At 50.5% G+C, this 20,494-nt stretch overlaps 1 protein-coding gene and 1 long non-coding RNA gene across 3 annotated transcripts in view; one reads left to right on the top strand and one right to left on the bottom strand.

Annotated features, from left to right (window-relative positions):
- IL17B (interleukin 17B) overlaps positions 1-17,388 on the top strand; it is a 19,207-nt gene extending 1,819 nt beyond the window's left edge. Inside the window, exons 1-3 of one of the 2 annotated variants that reach the window (XM_058440022.1) lie at positions 9,559-9,653; positions 14,747-15,036; positions 17,055-17,388. In XM_058440022.1, the coding sequence (XP_058296005.1) occupies positions 14,882-15,036; positions 17,055-17,286 (387 nt within the window). In that variant the 5' untranslated portion in view covers positions 9,559-9,653; positions 14,747-14,881 and the 3' untranslated portion in view covers positions 17,287-17,388. Of the gene's footprint in view, positions 1-9,558; positions 9,654-14,746; positions 15,037-17,054 lie in introns of those variants that run through there. The other variant, XM_058440023.1, reaches the window with a different exon arrangement.
- On the bottom strand, positions 7,370-9,431 carry LOC131383671 (uncharacterized). The gene is made up of 2 exons (XR_009213859.1): positions 9,395-9,431; positions 7,370-7,553 (listed from the first exon to the last, which is right to left on the bottom strand). It is a non-coding gene; the product is annotated as an uncharacterized LOC131383671 (long non-coding RNA).
- Positions 17,389-20,494: the final 3,106 nt, after the last annotated feature.

Genomic DNA, 20,494 nt, shown 5'->3' with positions numbered 1-20,494 from the left:
CTGGCCAGTCGCCCTCCTCCACTGCACACTGGTCAGTCACCCTCCACCACTGCACACCGGCCAGCCACCCTCCTCCACTGACAGCTCAGTGATGGCCCTGCCATGCTTCCAGCATTGCATTCCCTGGAATGACACTTGAGAGATGAAGGAGAGGTGCTTAGGGGGCCCAGTGGGTGGAGGAATGGGTAGTAGCCTCAGAGACAAGAGCCCCAATCAGGAGCCAGCACTGTGAAACAGCAGGCTGTGCCGAGGACTAATTTAGGAGAAACTTAAGCCCCCTAAAACTCTAAAATTGGGAAGAATTCCCTGCACTCTCTGATTGTGTGGGTTGGGAACCGAAGCCATTTTATCTTGGTGTTAAAGGAAAGAGACTTTGTGCCTGGGGCAGACAGTCACTTGGCGACACCCCCGTGGCTGAGGTTCTCCATGCCTCTAAGCCTGGGTGTCTTTCTCCCTGCTCTTCCCAGTCCCGACAGGCTGGGACCATCCCACCCAGAGTTAAGAGGCTTTGTGTTCAAAATCCTGGTCCAACGCTGGGTGCGGTGGCTCACGTCTGTAATCCCAGCAGTTTGGGAGGCCAAGACGAGCAGATCACCTGAGGTCAGGAGTTCAAGACCAGTCTGGCCAACGTGGTGAAATCTCATCTCTACAAAAATACAAAAATTAGCCAGGGATGATGGCAGGTCCCTGTAATCCCAGCTACTCAGGAGGCTGAGGTGGGAGAATCGCTTGAACCCGGGAGGTGGAGATTGCAGTGAGCTGAGATAGTGCCATTGTACTCCAGCCTGGGTGACAGAGTCAGATTCTCTCAAAACAAAACAAAACAAAACACAAAGAAAAAACTCCCCATAAAAAACCAAAATCCTGGTCCAGGGGTCCCAAACCTTTTTGATCATAAACCCCTAACAATAAATAACAGTTTATTAAAAAATTTTAATTTAAAGTTATTTTTAAAAATAAATCTTTATTTATAAATTCTATAAAGAGCTATTACACTAATATGTTCCTTTAACACAAATAAAAAATAGAAATGAGAAAAGACAGAGGTAAAAATAGAAGACCTGATAGTCTTCCTAAGCCTCAAATGACACCTTACTTTGGAAATCACTTACCTAGCTTTAAGTGTTTACAGAGCTGGGTTGGCGAAGGGACTTGGAGGGCCTTGTGTATGTGTGTGTGTGTGTGTGTGTGTGTGTGTGTGCGCGTGCTAACTCAGGGATGGAGGTGCTGTGAGATTTGGAAAACTTGGGACATGATGAGGGTTTGGGCATGTTTCCTTAAGCGGTGGGGGCCCAGGCTGAGCTTGCAACAGAGCCCTGGGGGTGTGACTATGTGGTAGCTGGGCTGGACCTTAAGCCTCTGGGCCTGGGAGAGTCTTCACAAGACCCTTGTATCCCAGATTGGCTGTATGAGACTAGGAGCCTTTCATCTTCATAATGATCCCATTCTGCCCCCGACCAGTCCCCACCTGTTGCCTCCTTGGATCATGAGCTTAACTATAGTGACGGACAAAGAGATGGAGCCAGGCCCCTGACCCACCTTTCCCCAGGGACAGGGAGGGGGGGTCACTAATACCACTATTGCAGGGGAATTCAATTTGACGTGGATGACTGGAGTAATATGATAAGTATTTCACCTGATTCCCGTAGAACAAATTCATATTCACCACCCATGTATGAAAGGGTTATGGCACCAAAGACGTTATTAGAAATGATTTCCAACTGGGAGCCACTCGGTTAGTGGGATTAGGGAAAATTACTTAAATAGCCCCTTCCAGGCCTTGGCTGAAGTTGACTCTGTTTGTCCTCATCTCCCTTCCCTGCCTTGAGGCCCCAACTCTGCCTGTGTCTCCCGGTCTGATACTCCTCAGCCATGCTCAGGGCTGCAGCCTGACTCCAAGCCTTCGTAAACCACCCAGGACCGTTAAACAAATCCTATAATTAGAAGCCAGGTTGCATTAACAAAGTGAAAAATGTAACATTACCATCTGTTTGTTCACTGGATGCTCAGCTCATGTCCCATGATCCAGAGGATTTGTGACCTTGGGTTTCCAAGAAGCCTTAATAAGGTAATGTTTATAGGACTCTTAACTTTACAGCTCTGCTGGAGTACAACTCTGTGAAATGAGGACAAGCCATAATTCCAGGAGATCCCCTCCTCCCCATCCCAGTGCTGAAGAATGTTGTCCCCTTATGTAGTACATGGAAAGCCCCATGACTGGGATTAAAGGAAGTAGATTCTGGTCCCAACTCTGACACTAAATTGCTGTGTGACACTGTATCAGTCTCTTTTCCTCTCTGGACTTCTGTTTTCCCATCTATAAAAGAGAGGAGATGATGGCTCTTGTTCTAAAAGTCCCCTCCAATTCTCACATTCCAGTTTGATTTCTCTGTCTCTCTGCCATTGAGTTTTATATCAAGCAAAGATTCTTTTCCAAATTTGATCTTCCTTTTTTGGACTTCTTAAAAAGACTTGGTAATGAAAGTTGAACTGGATAAATCTAGTTTGGGGTTAGCAAGACACATAGACCTTTTTCTGCCTCAGCTTTGAATCTCTCCAATGGGATAAAAATGCGTCAAAAATAATACGACAATGACAATTAGGAAGAGACAATTCCTTAACTCTTCAAAGTAATTAAACTGGTTAAAGCAAGGAACAGTGGAAAGAACCAGGGTTGTTCTCTCTGGAGATGGTAGGCACAATTAAGTGAATAGAATATTCTGCCAACTTTCTATCAGCTGACATTTATTGAGTTCTTCCTGTGAACTAGACTTTATGTTATGGGCTTATACCCATCCTCTCAGCCTCATAGCAAACCTGTGAAGTCAGTACTTTCTCATTGTCCTCATTTAACAGATGAGGAACTGACAATTAAGGGGATGAATTTGCTCAAAGGAAATATGTGGCTGGGGCAGAGCCTCCGGAACCTGATTTTTGACCTCTGCAGATCTGTTGTCTACAGAACTCTGACTCTGTTTTTGCACTTGTGGAAGCAAGTGTTGTGATGAAATTTCCATCACCATGTCTCTGCATGATTCTGATAAGCACAGCATGCCCTGCTAGCCTGCACAGGCTATGTAACATAGGTGATAAGGACACTTTTGCTGGGCTGAGCCTCTTAGATTTGGGGGTTGCTTGTTACTGCAGTGCAACTTGGCCTATACTGACTGATACTGCTTGCCTTGGGGCCAAGAGAACAGTTTTGCTCTGTATATTCACAAAGAGCCAGTTTGCAGTCAGCAGATGGAAGAAGCAGGGAGACAGACATTTAAAACAACTAATAAAAGGCTGGGGAGCATATATGATAGTATCATTGAGAAGCTAGCACAATGATCCTGATGGTCCTGTTGAGCTTGAGAGTCTAAGAAATTGACTAAAAAATGAGAAGATTTGTAGGTGATTCTGGAATGCCAGGGTCAGAGCTAGCTCTGTGGTTGAGATAATGGGATAGAATACAAGGGAATCCCAATATGGAAGACAAGAATTTATGAACATAGCCATGTGCTGGCCAGACTGAAGGGCCAAAAAATCCTAGGTTTTTCTAAGAGCACACTACTGGGGAGAGAAAGATCAGGGTCAGCCTGACCCCTGAATTCTCTCCAGAGCTGACTCAGAAAACTTATCCCTCTGGCATCGAGCCCTCTTACCAGACACATTTCTCTCCAATGTAGATTTGTCCATAAATCACAGCTGACCATGGCAGAAATAACTTGAATAGCCTTTGGTGCTCTGTGTCTGCTACCTAATGACAGGCACCCACCTCTAACTGCTGCTGGTTCCAGTGCTCATTCACTTTCCCTAAGCTGAGGCAAAGGTTAAGGTAGCTGATGGTTAAAGGGACCTCAGGATGCCAACTTACATCCCAAGCTCTGTCCCTTTTCTCCTCACTGTATGGCCTCAATTTCTTCTTCTGTAAAATATTTACATTCACGTGTTGATCCAGAAAGTAAATAAAGTCATGGATGTAAAAGTATTCTTCTTTCCTTTTTTTTTTTTTTTTTTTTGAGACAGGGTCATGCTTTGTCAGCCAGGCTGGAGTGCTGTGGTGTGATCTCGGCTCACTGCGGCCTTGACCTATCGGGATCAAGTGATCCTCTTGCCTCTCAGCCTCCTGAGTAGCTGGGACTACAGATGCATGCCACCACGCCTGGCTAATTTTTAAATTATTTTTTGTAGAGACGAGGATCTTGCTATGTTGCCAGAACTCATCTTGAACTCCTGACCTCAAGCAATTCTCCTGCCTCGGCCTCTCAAAGTGTTGAAATGACAGGCATAAGCCACGGCGCCTGAGCTAAAATTGTTTTTCAAATTGTAGAGTGCTTCAGGGGTAACCCTTTTACCATCACGCAATTGTCATCAGCATCTGTGTGGGTCCTTGGCTGGACACCTTCCATCTCCCACAGCCATAAACCTTGAAGCTGCCTTCTCACATTAGAGCAATTACCGAGGCTTCTTTCCTGGGAACCAGACTTTGGAAATGGTCAGATTCCACACTAACCGTTTCTTCCTTTTTCCTCACAATATTTATAAGAACTGACCTTCTAATGGAAATTTGGCAAGATTTCACATTCTGGAGACATTGTACCTTCCTCCACATGCCCCGAGGGCTGAGGTCATGGGCTTCCCAGAAGATCCAGCAGTTCCCATGCATGCAGGAGGTGCACAGGACTGAGAGGAGAGGGGCCCAGCAAGAGCCCCTGAGCTGTGGGCTGGTCCTAAAATATTGATACTGTTAGATTCCCCATCCTGCATTAGAACATAAGCTCAGGAATAGGCCAGGCACAGTGGCTTATGTCTGTAATCCCAGCACTTTGGGACGCTGAGGCGGGTAGATCAGTTGAGTTCAGGAGTTCAAGACCAGCCTGGCCAACATGATGAAACCCTATCTGTACTAAAAATTCAAAAATTAGCCAGGCATGGTGGTGCATGCCTGTAACCTCAGCTACTTGGGAGGCTGAGGCATGAGAATCGCTTGAACCCGGGAGGCAGAGGTTGCAGTGAGCCAAGATTGCACCACCGTGCACTCCAGCCTGGTGACACAAGAACTGTTTTAGTTCTTCACCACTATATCCCCAGTGCCTGGCACATAGTAGGTGTTCAATATATATTTGTGAAATGAATGGAATGAACCCTCCTCAATAACTCTCAAAGGCCCTTCATTGTCCATAGGCTAATTCCTTGAAGGTCACAGCTCATAGAAACTTACAGAACATCCTAGGCAAGATATTTAAACCTCCACCAGAAGCAGCTTCTCAACATTGCCTCCTAACAGTTCAGGCCACAGAGATAAGCTTCTGCGGGGAGGCCAGGGGGAGATTTGAGCCGTTGAGTTTTCTAGGGGTCAGGAGGATGAGGATAGAGGCCTTGGCTATGGCCATCAAGGGTGATATGATGTGTCTCAGAGTTGCTGCCTGTGCTCTAAGTGTTGTGTGCAGCTTTCAGGACAATCCTCTGCTAATCCTGCCCTAATCGCAAACTGGCCCCAAGCTCCCTGAGCCAGGTGCTGAGAGCTGCATCTGTGAGTAAGACATGCTTGCTGTCTGTGAACAGCTCCTACCTGATGGCTCTTGAAACAATAACAAAACACACACATACAAGACACCACCCACAAATTTGCACTCATACAATACATCAAAACAACCACAATAAAAACAGCACTCTCTGACCCAATAACAGAAGCCAATATGCAAGGCAGAGTTTGATAAGTACCATTGGTTTGTAGCTTAATGTTTGGGGTGCAGGCCTTTGAACCCAACCTGTAAAAGAAGCCCTTTCTGCCCTACCCATGAGCCCCTGCCACCCATGAGCCCCCAGGACTCCTCTCCCTACACAGCTGCTGGGAGATGTTGACGTTTTCTTCTCACGTCCCCACAGATGTGGCCTCTTCCTCTGCCAGGAGCGGCTCTGGGGGGCTGAAGAGGACATTTCTTGTTCTGTACCCATTTCCTGCTTCTGCTGAGGGCAGGGTTGGGGCCTTCCACCCAAAACAGACCCAGACCCACCTAGCCAGAGGAGACGCTGACAGCTTTGGGGGAAAAGTCAGAATTCCGGATCTTGTGAATCCAGACGTCCTGTAAACTCTGAGGAGAGGATAAACATCCCCTGGGACTGAGGGGAGGACACTCCAGTGGGCAGGGGGCCTGGCGCCTCTGTCTGCCCTGGAGACAGGCTGTTTATTCCACGTCCCCCACAGGCTCTCTTGCACTCCTTCCTGTCCCAGGTCTGGGTGAGTTACAGCAGGCCTGACAGCCCCACGTGGGGGCCTGGGACCTTTCAAGGCTAGAAGGGAACTTTAAAAGCTCAAAAACTGGCCGTGTACGGTGGCTCACGCCTGTAATCCCAGCACTTTGGGAGGCCGAGGCAGATCATGAGGTCAGGAATTTTTTTTGTTTTTTTGAGACAGAGTTTCATTCTTGTTGCCCAGGCTAGAGTGCAATGGCACGATCTTGGCTCACTGCAACCTCTGCCTCCCAGGTTCAAGCGATTCTCCTGCCTCAGCCTCCTGAGTAGCTGGGATTACAGGCATGTGCCACCACGTCCAGCTAATTTTGTATTTTTAGTAGAGACGGGGTTTCTCCATGTTGGTCAGGCTGGTCTCGAACTCGAGGTCAGGAATTTAAGACCAGCCTGGTCAACATGGTAAAACCCCGTTTTTACTAAAAATATAAAAATTAGCTGGGCATGGTGGCGCATGCCTATAATCCTAGCTACTTGGGAGGCTAAGGCAGGAGAATTGCTTAACGGGGACCTGGGAGGTGGAGGCTGCAGTGAGCTGAGATCATGCCACTGCACTCCAGCCTGGGCTACAGAGCCAGACTCCATCTCAAAAAAAAAAAAAGCTCAACAACCCCTCCACCCCACAACACACACCTGGGCCACTCCTTCCTCTTCTGCAATCTCCTGGCTAGTGTTCTGCTCTCTGCTGATAGAGAGATCACTCTTTTCCAGGGCAGTCCATTTTATTTCTGGGAATCTCTGGCAGTTAGAGCTAGAACTGAGCTGACTAGAATTGCTCTGTGCCACCTGATTGGGAAGAACTAAGGACAATGCATACAACAAAATAATAGCAGGGCCATTCCCTGTGCCAGGCACTTGCGACATATAATCTTGTTAATCCCCCACCTCCCTTTCAAGGACATAGGCTCAGGGAGGTTAGGTCACTTGCCCAAGGTGACTTGGCTGCTACATAGCAGGGGTGAGTTTCAGAGCACTCTGGTTCAACGTCTGCACTTTAAATATTAATCTATACTGGCTCTTCATAATCAAAAAGCAAAAACAGCACATACACCCACAAAAACGCTATACATCAAACTCAGGCACATATAAAACCAAACCAAATTACAAAATATCAGCCTGAACTTGCCAAATATTAAGTGCCATTATGTGCCAGGCAAACAATAATTTTAATGATTAATGCATTTTAACAACCTCGTGAGGAAACGGAGGCCCACTGAAGTGAGTGGGGTGGACATGACCATATAATAAGGGGCAGGGCAAATATCCAACCACCATTGTCTGAAGTCTGCCGTCTTTTCCCTACAGGAGGAGGATTTCTGCAAAATAAAAAAGAAAGCTTTTATAATTATAATTATTTTCAACAATCAGAGTTTTAAAAAATGCACTGTGCATCCTCAGAGAGAAATGATATTCCTAGAGTGATGGTACCCAGCAAAGGCACTTTTCAGAAAGGGTTCCCGCTTTGGTAGGGGCTGGATGAGGTATCCCCTACCTCTGATGGCCTGTGGATGGTGAGTGCTAACAAGAGACTTGGTACAGTGTAGAGTCAATTTGCAACCCAGAAACACAAACTTGGTGTTTTCAAGTCTGGATGCTGTGCAGAAGAGAGGCCTAGGCGACCCAGTCTCCAGTGAACAAGACCACCTCTTGGAGTCCTACCCCAACTCACATTTCTTTGACTTCCCCCTGTGGGGAGGAGACGCTGGCACCTGGCCTGGGTAGAGGGTCATGTCGACGTGGCAGCCCCTCTGCACACCCCAGGGGCCGCCCATTCACCCAGGCCTTTCCCTTTTTTGAGAACTGGGAGCTTGCTGGCTGGGGCTGTTCCCACCAACAATGTTCCCGTCCAGGGATCTTAAAATAGCCCCTCTTGGCTGGGGCTCTGGAGTGAGCAGCGAGGCAAGCATTTGTGCAAATATGGGCCTGGGAGAAGGACTCCTACGAGGGAGGGAGGGGACAGCAGCATGGCAGGAGAGCCAGGACCTCCCCAGGGGGCTGCACCCTCCTGGTCGCAGCCAGCAAAGGCGCCGGCTAGCCTCTTCCCGCCTTCCCTGACCTTACTGGGTCCACTTGGGCAAGTTCTTAGACCCAATCCTTCAGGTCCCCCTGGCCTTGCCAACGCTCTAGGGTGGGCCCGCTGGAAACAGGCACCTTTGCATTCTTCTGCTGGTTCTAGCCTTGTCCCCACTTCGTAATGCCCTTCCTACCTAGGAACATACTAGAAGCATTCTTGAAGGCCCAACTCAAAACTCGTTTTAACTGTAGGAATGACAGTTGCAGCTACCATTAATGGGGTACTTACTTTTGCCAGGCACTGCGCTAAGCGCTTTAACATGCATTATCTCATTTGATCCTCACAACAATCCACTGAGAGCCAAGTTATTATTATCTTCACTTTGCAGAAGAAACTAAGGCTCAGAGAAGTCAATTAACATTCCCAAGATGACACAGAGGTGAAGAGGCAGGGGCAGGGCTGAAACTCAGGCCAGCCCATCTGTGGAGCCTGACCTCTGCCCTCCTGGCTGCACTTCCTTCTCCAGGTCCCTCTGCTCTGGCCTCCTCCTCTGTCCCAGCATGGCCTCCCTGTATTATAGTCAGTTTGATTCAATGTATCAATATTTTAGTTCACATACCAGGAATGCTGTTGGGTGCCTCACGAGCACCCTGGGAGCTCTCGGATCCCCTTGATGACTTGAGCTTGGGCATGGGTTTAGTGAGCACCCGAACCTACCAGGGTCAGGTTGTTTGAGGCCGTGGGTCAAGGCTGAGGCCATCACAGACTGTGCTCAATGACCAGCTGACCAACTGGACATTCCCCCTCCACCCCTGACTGCCGCCCCTCTCCTTACTCCACCGCAGGGAGCAGCGTGTGCAGGAGTCAGACAAACTTGCTGTGAATCTTCTGTGACTTTGGGCAAGTGGCTAACCACTCTGAGCCTCAGTTTCCCCATCTGTAATTCAGAATAAAACTAGGACCTCACCCAGTGTTATTTGGAGGATTTCATGAAGCATTTAGCTTATGGCCTGGCAGTCAGTAAGTGGATATTAAGCAGCAGCTATTATTGTTACTGTTATTTTCTGTGAATTAAGGTGTCCAGGTGCCAAATGCCTGGGGCCTGGCACACAGCAGATGCTCAAAGTAAAGGCAATCACTCACTCGGCAGACAGAAACCTCCACCCGACCCCTGGCCGTCTGTGTCATTTCTGGCCGGCTCTGATGTCTCTTAGGCTCTGGTCCTCATCAACAATAGGGTCACTCTGGAAACCAGGCACAGGCGCAGGGCCCCACGCACTCGCCCCATCCCCTCATTCTCCGTCCCGGGCCGCTCCTGGAGAAAGAGGTGGCAGAGTGCAAGTTCCCTCAGGAGCGGCACATTTTTCAGGGTTGGATGGCTTTCTAGTGGCGCCATCTGCTGGTGAGTGCAGCACTGCTCCTGGCGGGGCCTGCCGCAGAGGGCTCTGAGCGAGACCGCGGCCACCCACTGCCCCTTCCCCTGTAGCTCATCTGCCCAGTCCTTCATTCACGCATGCTGGCCACCCTCTGCGTGTTAAGACCCAAGGACCTCAGCCTCGCTTGTGGGGTGGGAGCCCTGGAAGCCCATTTCCCGCACCTCCTTCTCAGGCCTGGCACTGAGTCCTGGGGCTAGGTCCCACAAGCCTGCCTGGGTGCACACTCAGGACATCAAAAAGGACAGATGACCCTCCAGGGGTTTCTAGAAACCAAGACTGGAAGAAGGGGTCTCCCTCCTGGTCTGAGATGGTCCAGGAATGGGAGACCCAATGACCGTTGCTGGGCCCATGCCTGACTCCTCACAGCACCTGCCAGGGGACCCCAAAGCTCCCCTCCCCATTGTGAAGGATCTGGGGCCCCCACGAGGACTGGCCTGGCTCTTTGGTCTCTGCCAGACCAGCAAGGAGGCCCAGCCTGGCCCAGAGCTGTTTGTATAAAGTCTGAGGGAAGAACAATGAATGACTTAAGAGACGGAGTTCTGCTTCCAGCTCTGGCACAAACGCACTGTGTGAGCTGGGGTAGGACCCTCCCTTATCCAAGTCTCCTTGTAGTAAAATGGGTGGGAGGAGGGGGCCAGATGATGGGTGAGGACCCGTGTAGCTCCCAGACTGGGCTCGTGCTAAGATGCAGATTTTTGTGCCGCCACTTCAGCATCTCTGGGGCTGGGACCCTGAAATCTAAAGTAGCAAGCACTGCAGCTGCAGCCAGGGAAGCTGGCTTGGGAGGCAGAAGTGAGGGGTGTGTATTGCCAGCAGGTAAGGAGAATGTGTTGGTTTCAGGGATCCCCCATACCCCAGTATCCATCTTTTAGTTTGCCACTGTTCTGTGGATATGGGAGGGTCACTCCAGTTGCATGTCTGTGGGACCCCACTGCTAGCAGCAGCAGAGTGTGTGCAGAGAGCCAGCATAGAACACAGCCAGGCCGCCCTGCCGGTGGGGCTGGGGCCTGGACAGACTGCGGTGGGGGCGGGGCCCTTGTTGCCTGAGGAGGTATTTTCAGAGTGCCCCTCCCTCTGGAGTTTCCAACGGTAGAATAGAGCCCTGTCTAGTATTTGACCAAATATGGTGGCATCTCTCATGCTCGAGCCCCAGCCAGCGTCTCAGTTATGCTGTGGAAGCCTGCCCCGGACAGATTAATCTTGTGACATTCAGGAGCGCCTCTCACCCTGCGTTCTTCCCCTCGGACGATTCCTGTAAATGGCCAAGACCGGCCCTCAGCACGACAGGGCCGTCCTCAGTATCTGTTCACAATTGCCCCTCCTCTGTCCTCCTCACATTCCCTCCCGCCATTCCTGCCTCCCTGGGTGGATGTGCCCACTCACATTGGGCTGGGCTGTTCACCTGAGGTGAGGGACATCGGCCAGAGGAGCTGGTCAGTTGAGCATGTGATTCCAGGACCTTTGGACCCTGAGGTCATCTGACCTCACAAACTTGTGGCCTGAGTCTTGGAGGCCTAGACCTCTCTCAGCAGCCAGAAGGGTGGGCCTGAGGGGGCTGAAGGGAGAGTCAGTAAGAAATGAGAACCGTGCTACCTCTAATGCTAATTAGAACAGCTAATGTTTATAATAATCATTATACAATTATTTTATAATAATCTCTATAATAAATAGCTAAGTGTTTATTGAGCACTTACTATGTGCCAGGTACTGTTGCCAGCTACTTAACATAGGTGATTTCCTTTATTCCTTATAGCAGCTTTAAGAGGGTGCCATGATTCTTCCCATTCTAGAGATGTGGGAACTGAGGCTCAGAAAGATTTCAGGAGGGAATGGGCCAGGCCACCGTCTATTTCTGGATACACCCACCATTTTATGGAGGAGGGAACTGAGGCTGACAGTAAAGCTCACATGCAGCCACACAGTCTCTGAGAGCGGAGACCAGCCCAGGAGGGAGAGTGCTGTGTCAGGAAGGCCAGGACAATCAGCCATAAGTCCTCATGGATCTGAAACTTGGCCAGAGTGAGGGCATACAGCTTCAGAAATATGTCCACAGCAGGCTGAAATTGTGCGAAAATATCCCAAGAAAAACAACATGGGGTGGTGGATACAGCCCTGGATGGGGACAGGGTGGGAATAGCAGCTCTGGTACCTCTAACTCACTGTTAATAGTGACAAGTCCCTTTCTGGCTCCAGCCTCAGTTTCCTTGACTGTGATCTAGAGGGGTGGGGCTTTGGTCTCCTAGGGTTGCTGAACTCACCTGAGGCCGGCAGAGGTTGGAGCGCCTGAGGCTGTTTCCCTGGGAGATGGGGCCTGTGTCCCACTCCTGGCCAGCACAATTTGAGAACATTTGCTCTCCTGACCAACCAACGGCCCATCCCTCCTCCACCCTCAACCCCTTGCCATCCCCAAAGCAAACGAAGCTGATTGTCTTAGCTGGCCCTGTGGGTGCTGGCTGGGCGGCCGGCCGCAGGCCACAGGCGGAGGTGCCACCGGCCAGAGCCCCACCAGACACACAGGGCATTGTCCCTCGGTCAACAGCCCCTGGGCACCTCAGCCCGGCTCCTGGCCTGCCCCCACGCCCCTCACCGCCTGCCACTGCGCTAGGCTTAGCCAGCTGGGGGCCCAAGGCTCCCAGCTGATGACGAGCCCACCCATTCACTCCCCCAGCAGCCCCCAGTTGAGCTATAATTGCTTCGCTCCATCCTGTTGCTGCCATTCTCTCGGCGGCATCTGGGGTTCCAGGCGGGCAGCAGCTGCAGGCTGACCTTGCAGCTTGGCGGAATGGACTGGCCTCACAACCTGGTACGTGGCACTTCCCTGCCGCACCCCCACCCCTTTTTTAGAGCCCAAATATGTCAGTTTTTCTTTCCTATTGATTAATGGCTGCCTCTGTTTGGTTTGGAAACTGCAGAGGCAACTTCTCTGTCTTCTCCCCCAGGACTAGAAAGAAGCAGAGACTGGTCACTGTAGCCATGGCCAGCAGTGCAGGCTCCCGAACGGGGCTCAGCCAGGGCACTTTTCAGAGATTGGAGCGGCTGAGGCTGTTTCCCTGGGAGATGGGGCCTGTGTCATCTCATCTTCAAGGCTTCTGCCTTGAAGCCTTTTCAGACCAGAGGCATCTGGGGAGATCCCAGCAAACTCAGTCACTGGGGTTTTTCCAAAGAGACCCGGTTTCTGAGGTCCTGGCTGTGTGACCTTGGGCAAGTCCTTCCGTTTCTCAGTGTCCCATCTGGAGAGTGAGGGAGGGGGACTTTGATTCTATTCTACGTTTCTCTGAGCGGAGAGCCAGAGTTTAAGAATGCCCTGTGAGAAACTCTGAAGAGAGAGCCTATTGTTAGGGAGACATTTTTTCTGCACTAGAATCTAGGACCAAAAAGGAAGAATTTAGCAACTTGAATCTCTGTTGCAGATTTTGTGCCAGCAAATATCTCTGCCAAGAGGGGCTCTGCTGAAACTTGTTTCCTAGGGTCAAGACTTGCTGGGTAGCCTGGATAAAGCAGGCATGGGCCATGGGGCTGTGGGGCTGTGAGGTGAGGCATACAGGGAACATATGGAGCCTATCTCAATTTAAGAGGAGTCAGAGGTGCCTCCATCCTGGGAGCTCTGCCTCACATGCAGGCACGGTCCCTTCTCTCTCTGGATTCCTGGGGAGTCTGGCTTCTGCCGGGCCTGAGTCCTCTTCCTTGTGAGCCAAAGGCTTTCCTGATACTCTGGTGCTGGGAGGGAGAAGCGGATGGCAATGGGTGAGGATGTGTGTATGTGAGCAGGGCTTGGGGGATGGCTGGAAGAGGGAAGGCTCAGGGGAGAAGGGCAGTGCAGGTGGACAGGACATCCTTAGCCCATAACTTGCCCATCTCCCCAACTTCATCTCATCCCCTCTTCCTCCCACCCACTCTTAATCAACATTCCATTCCATTCAGCAAAGTTCTTTTTTCTTTTTTTTTGAGAGGAGTCTCGCTCTGTCGCCCAGGCTGGAGTGCAGTGGTGTGATCTCAGCTCACTGCAAGCTCCTCCTCCTGGGTTCAGGCCATTCTCCTGCCTCAGCCTCCTGAGTAGCTAGGACTACAGGTGTCCGCCACCACGCCCGGCTAATTTTTTTGCATTTTTAGTAGAGATGGGGTTTCACAGTGTTAGCCAGGATGGTCTCGATCTCCTGACCCTGTGATCCGCCCGACTTGGTCTCCCAAAGTGCTGGCATTACAGGTGTGAGCCACCGTGCCCGGCCTCGCAAAGTTCTTAACCAGTTCAAACCTCCTCTCTCATCTTCCCCCAACCCACCCCTCCCACACCTGCAAGACTTCAGCTCCCTCAGCCCATGCCTGCCATGCCTCACCTGACATGTCCCTTCCTCAGAAAAGTTTCCCAGGCCATTGTCCCAGCACAACCAAGCAGGAGGCCCCACTCTTCTCCAGCCACACCCTGAATGGGCCCATCCTGGACTTGTCACTAGGGAGACTTGGGTGTTTGTCTTCTTGTTCACTGTCTTCCTTCTTAGACATAAATGACAGAAGGGCAGCGATGGGGACAGCCATTCATTTACTCAGCGAGTGTTCACTGAATGCACCACGCAGACACCGGAGGTATGACAGTGTGTGGAGACTGACACATGCCCCCACGGAGTCCATGCTGAGTTGGGGGCAGACACATAAAAGAATTGTACACACAAACTTTAAGATTGAAGTCATGCAAGAGGGGTGTGGGTTATGAGAGCCCAAGAAAGTCCAGAGGCATCCCTAAGAAAGCGACGCTAAAGCTGACACGAGGGGTAGGAAGGTGTCTAGGAGGTGAAGAGGCAGAATGCTGCAGGCAGAGGCTGTGCAAAGTCCCTGTGGCAGGAAGGAGCATGCTAAGACTAAGACTGAGAGAAGACCAGAGGCTGGAGCACACAAGAGAGAGGAAACGGGGTAATTTGAGGAGGGAGAGCTGGGGGATGGTGGGCAGAGTCAGACCTGAGCCTGGGAGACCCCTAAGAGCGATGGGAAAGGACCATGGACCCCAAGTCTTGGCCCAGAAAGAGACTTGGCTTTCCCACCTTTGACCTGTGGCTTTCCTCCCCAGCTGTTTCTTCTTACCATTTCCATCTTCCTGGGGCTGGGCCAGCCCAGGAGCCCCAAAAGCAAGAGGAAGGGGCAAGGGCGGCCTGGGCCCCTGGCCCCTGGCCCTCACCAGGTGCCACTGGACCTGGTATCACGGATGAAACCATATGCCCGCATGGAGGAGTATGAGAGGAACATCGAGGAGATGGTGGCCCAGCTGAGGAACAGCTCAGAGCTGGCCCAGAGAAAGTGTGAGGTCAACTTGCAGCTGTGGATGTCCAACAAGAGGAGCCTGTCTCCCTGGGGCTACAGGTAGGCTGGGCAGTGGTGGCAAGCTGTCTTTGGGGGGTGGGGATCTTTCCCGTGCCCCAGTCATTGTAATGGTTAAGATCTCAGATTCAGAGGTCTGGGTGCTTGGGTTCAAATCCTAGCTTTGCCTCTTACTTGTCTGTGAAGCTTTGGGCAAATGGATTAGCCTTTCTGGGCCTCAGTTTCCTCAATGTAAATGGAGGCAATAGTAGTACCTACTTCAGAGTCTTGTTAAATGAGATATCCATGCAGAGCACTGCCCTTATTGTTCTTCAAGTCTCCGTGGAAGTGCCTGCAAGGCTTTCCCCAGATGTCACTTCCTCTGCTCTGTGGGCCTCGGACGCCCTTCTCAGGTGTGGCGCTTCCATGTGGTGTTCCAGTCTGTCTCTCATGCTGGACCTGGGCCTTTCCAGTGCCAGCATCAGAATCACCTGGGGATTCCCATGCCCAGTCCAAACCTCCAGTGGTGAGGCCCAGGAAGTGCTATTTCCTATAGCTCCACGTGATCAGGGTGCACAGCAGGCTGTGATTTGGGAATCAAGACCCATTGCCCTGGATAACGATGGCAGCAGCGTCCTCTCTTGGTTGTAGCTCCACTTCCTTGCTCAGTGCCTGACCCATAGTAAGGACCAAAGATGAAGGAAAGGGCTGACCCTGAGGTCCTCACTCACAAACCCAGGCCAGAGATTTTTCAGCCACATGACATATACCCTGAGACTCTAGAATAGCACTGTTCACCAGAACTTTCTGTGATGATGTAAAGTCCAGTATGGTAGCCACTAGCCTCCTGCAGCTACTGAGCACTTGATATGTGGCTACTGTGACTGAGGGATTAACTTTGATTAATTTTTTTATTTTTTGTTTGAGATAGGGTCTCACTCTGTTACCCAGGCTGGAGTACAGTGGCATGGTCTCGGCTCACTGCAGCCTCTGCCTCCTGGGCTCAAGCAATCTTTCCACCTCAGCCTCCCAAGTAGCTGGGACCACAGGCATACCTGGCTGATTTTTTAAAATTTTTTTGTAGAGACAGGATCTCGCTATGTTGCCCAGGCTGGTCTCACACTCCTAAGCTCAAGCTATCCACCTGCCTTGGCCTCGCAAAATGCTGAGATTATAGGCGTAAGCCACCATGCTCAGCCTGATTAATTTGACATATGAAGCTAGTGGCTACTGCATTGGACAGTGCAGCTCCAGAATGTGACCATTGGAAGGGTGGGTAAAGATCCTTCAGAACGGAGCTTTTCACATCTGATTGTGCCAATGAATCATTCAGGGATCTGATAAAAATGCAGCTTCAGATTTAGGAGGTTCTGCATTTCTAGCAAGCTCCCAAGCATAAGGTGATGCTAATTCTACATGTCCACAGGTCCAGTTCACCCACTTCCTTGTCCCGTATTTAGCAGATGGGGAAACCGAGGTGCAGAAAAGGAGAGGTCACAAAGCAAGTCCCTGTATGCAAGGCTCCATGAGAGCACCACGAGGGAACTTGTCTGCTTTGTTCATCAATGAACACCTAAAATCTAGGACAGAACTGCTCATGTGGTGAGCATGTAAGTGTTGAATGAATGGAGATTAAGTCAGAATAGAACCCAGACCTCCTGACTTCTTTGCCAGTGGAAATTAGGCATCAATAAAAATAATCCACACTTTATTTCCGTGGATTAAGTTTCTCAACAATATAAACACAGTGGGGGTGGGGCAGGCAGAGGGAAGCCTTAAGCTACTCCACGATCCCCATAGCGCAACCTCGTACTGGGATGGGCATCTGGCTGCACGAAAGAAGGAAGCTGGGTGACTGGTGACCTTGAAGCTGGATAACCTTGGGGCTCTCGACTTGCCTTCCATGGTCTTCAGTTTCCTCACGTGGAACATGGAGTTGATTACTGCCTTTCCTCCAGCCCAACACAGTCTTGCTGTGGAAATTAAAACTCCGATTAGGAAAGGCAGGGGTGTGGGGTATGGGTGCTGACTGGCCCTTTCCTGATCACCTTCCGCTCTGCTCTTTCTCCTGCTCCCTGCAGCATCAATCATGACCCCAGCCGTATCCCCGTGGACCTGCCGGAGGCACGGTGCCTGTGTCTGGGCTGTGTGAATCCCTTCACCATGCAGGAGGACCGCAGCATGGTGAGCGTGCCGGTGTTCAGCCAGGTGCCTGTGCGCCGCCGCCTCTGCCCGCCACCGCCCCGCACAGGGCCTTGCCGCCAGCGCGTGGTCATGGAGACCATCGCTGTGGGCTGCACCTGCATCTTCTGAACCACCTGGCCCAGAAGCCAGGCCAGCAGCCCGAGACCATCCTCCCTGCACCTTTGTGCCAAGAAAAGCCTATGAAAAGTAAACACTGACTTTTGAAAGCAAGACTTTGGGTTTGCTTTTTGTGGCTTCGAAGTCAAAACCAGGGTCAGGGTAGGAGGTTTCTGGGAGGTAGATTTCAGATTAATATAAAGGAGGATTTTTCATCACTCTGAGTTCTCCAACACTGAGGTGACCTATTAGAAAATAATGTGTTCACCTCTACCACCTAGGGCCATCATGTGTTTCCTTTATTTATTTTGAGACAGGGTCTCACTCTGTCGCCCAGGGTGGAAGTGGTCCAGTCACAGCTTACTGCAGCATCAGCCTCCCCAGGCTCAAGTGATACTCCCACCTCAGCCACTCAAGTAGCTGGGACTACAGGTGTGTGCCACTACATCAAGCTAATTTTTGTATTTTTTGTAGATACGGGGTTTCACCATGTTGCCCAGGCTGATCTTCAACTCCTGGGCCTCTCTGCAGATCAGACTTCTGCCCACCTTGGCCTCCCAAAGTGTTGGGATTACGGGTGTGAGCCACCACACCCGGCCCATGTGTTTCCTTTAATTTGGGTTTATAAGTCTATATTTCAGCCATGTTAATGTAGCTTGGTTGCTATAAACCAATATAGGAGTTAACAAGAGTTAACTCTACCCACTTAAGGATCACTGGAAACAAGCTCTTTTGAGGCGGGGAGCTCCCCATCTCTGAAAGTGTTAACTTAAAGCCAGGCTTCTCAAAGGTATTATGGAGCAGACCCCTGCTCTGGTTGGAGTAGATGATCTAAAAAGTCTTTTTCAGCTCTGAGATTCTCTGCAGATCAGACTTAGACCCAAAGAAAGGCCTCCAGATTGCCAAAGTGCAGGTGCTTTTAACTTGGGATAGTGCATCCCTGAAATTTTTGTGTACGTACTTTTTCTGAGCTGAGGATTCCTGGTTTTGAACAGACACTCATAAGTTGAGAAGTGTCAATGTAGATCATTCTTTCTTCCAGCCCTGTCCAAAAAGAGATCTTATTAGATGGTTTGCTGATATCAGTGATTCTCAAACTTTAGTGAGCATCAGAATCTCCTGGAGGGATTGTTAAAACAGCTTGCGGGGCCCTACATCTAGAGGTTCTGATTCAGGTGGAGGCTGATACTTGGCATTTTTTTGCAGTGTTTTTCTTGCATTTCTAATATATAAACAGTTGTTCCCAGGTGATGCTGGTGCTGCTGGTCTGGACACTGCACTTTGACAACCACTGGCTTATATTAAGATACTTTGCCAATCAAAAATGGCAGTGTGCTGGCTTACTCCTGTAATACCAGCACTTCGGGAACCTGAGGCAGGCAGATTTCTTGAGCCTCAGGAATCTGAGACCAGCCTGGGAAATATGGCAAAACCTCATCTCTACAAAAAAAGTACAAAAAATAGCCCAGCATGGTGGCACGTGCCTGTAATCCCAGGTGTTAGAGAGGCTGAGGTGGAAGGATCACTTGAGCCTAGAGAGGTTGAGGCTGCAGTTAGCCATGACTGTGCCACTGCACTCCACCCTAGGTGACAGAGAGAGACTCTGTTAAAAAAAAAAAAAAGCCAAAAACAGCAGTGGGGACTAATATCCTAAAGCCCATGCTGACTCTTGACCCCTGGATGTGACTCCCCACTTCCCCCTTTGTCCCCTAGCAATTCAATCCTCCCCCTGGGCCCTCTAACCCCTGCAGCAAATCCCAAATCAGCTGTTCTAGGGTCTAAAAATACCTTCCCTCCCACAAGACAGCTGAGGGGCTCAGACTATATTCTGAGGGTAAGAATAGCTAGCACTTTAGAGTTAACTTTAATAAAAGGGCCAACGGCCCAGGACAGGAATATTTGGCTTGGCTGCTCTAACTTTAGTGCTTAAAGCAGCTTTAGCTCTGAATGTCTTAAGGGTCTAATTCATGAAAGGCCAGTGATTAGGTATGTGCCTGCCTAGGGTGGTAAGTAACTTACCTTTTTTGGTATTGTTCTAGAGTGGATACTGGTTAAAATTACCCCAGGAAGCTTCGGCTGGGTTCCAGACACATGAAAAACAGACTTCCTGTGCCAGTGCATGCTGATCCCTTCAGCAGCCGCTTCTCCACCCTTGGGGCTGCTCTCCAGGTCTTAAGACTTCAGCCCCACATGAAGGGCCCACAGCTTCCAAGCCCTTTCTGTGGGGTGAGGGTGTGGGAAGAATTGAGCTGCAAGAGGGTTGCTTGTAGTCCTGGGAGACCCTAGGTGCTCTCGGGCATAGGGGCTGGTGGGGAAACCCCTCATTGTGGTAGGAGGGGGGTGTCTTACTTCTACCCAAGCATCAGGAACCCCCAGATGCTCCATAAACACCAGCTAGTTTCATACGGATGATGCCTTTTCCTCTTTTTGGGCTTTAGATTCCTCATCTGTGAAACGAACAAATGGGATTTGGGGATCTCTAGGGTCTTTTCCAGGCTTACCATTCTGTGACTTAGAAGCTTGGCCTTGGTGGCTGGGCTGGCCCCTGGCGTAGCTCTGAGTCCCAGCTGACTCTTCCCAGGCTCCCAGTTTAAAGGCAGCAGCAGGGAGCTCAGGTCCTTTGGAGAGCTGGCTCTACACAGCACCCTGGAAATTCCTTTGGTCTGAGTCTAAGTGTGTTTCATGTTTGCCTCCTCTAGCAAGAAGCTCGCACTCCATGAGACAGGGGCCTCATCCCTTGCTCAGCACCGCACCTCCAGCACCTGGCAGTGTCCAGAGCGGATAGGGGTGCCGTGTTTGGTGAATGAGTGCACAGACGCCTCTAGGGGGAGCCCAAGATCTGCCTCCTGCCTCCCTCTATTATGCCTTCATAGGTGGGTAAGAGCAAAGAATTCCTCACCAACCTCCCTGGTCCCCCACTGCCAATAACCCACCCCCATTCTACCCTCTACAGCTGCCCCTTATCCCCCAAAGTCCTGAAATTTTGCTTGGGTCACCTGCTCCAGGAGTCAGAGTTCCCATGAAGGGTATTAAACGTCCACTACACTGCATCCAGGACTGAGGATGTGTGGCCTTTTTCCTGTTTTGTTTGGCTGTCTTTGCAAATGCTTTCTTCTTCCAGGGGTCCGTGAGCTGCTGGGGGCTTCTGTCCAGGCCTGAGAAGGCTGGGGTGAGCCCTGGAGCAAAGGCTTCCTGTTGGTTCTCATTTCTGGCATCTGTC

Source organism: Hylobates moloch, unplaced genomic scaffold (genome assembly GCF_009828535.3).
Source record: "Hylobates moloch isolate HMO894 unplaced genomic scaffold, HMol_V3 SCAFFOLD_6, whole genome shotgun sequence".
Classification (NCBI taxonomy): domain Eukaryota; kingdom Metazoa; phylum Chordata; class Mammalia; order Primates; family Hylobatidae; genus Hylobates; species Hylobates moloch.
Note: the sequence above shows the minus strand (reverse complement) of the source record. Positions and strands in the feature narration are given on the sequence as shown.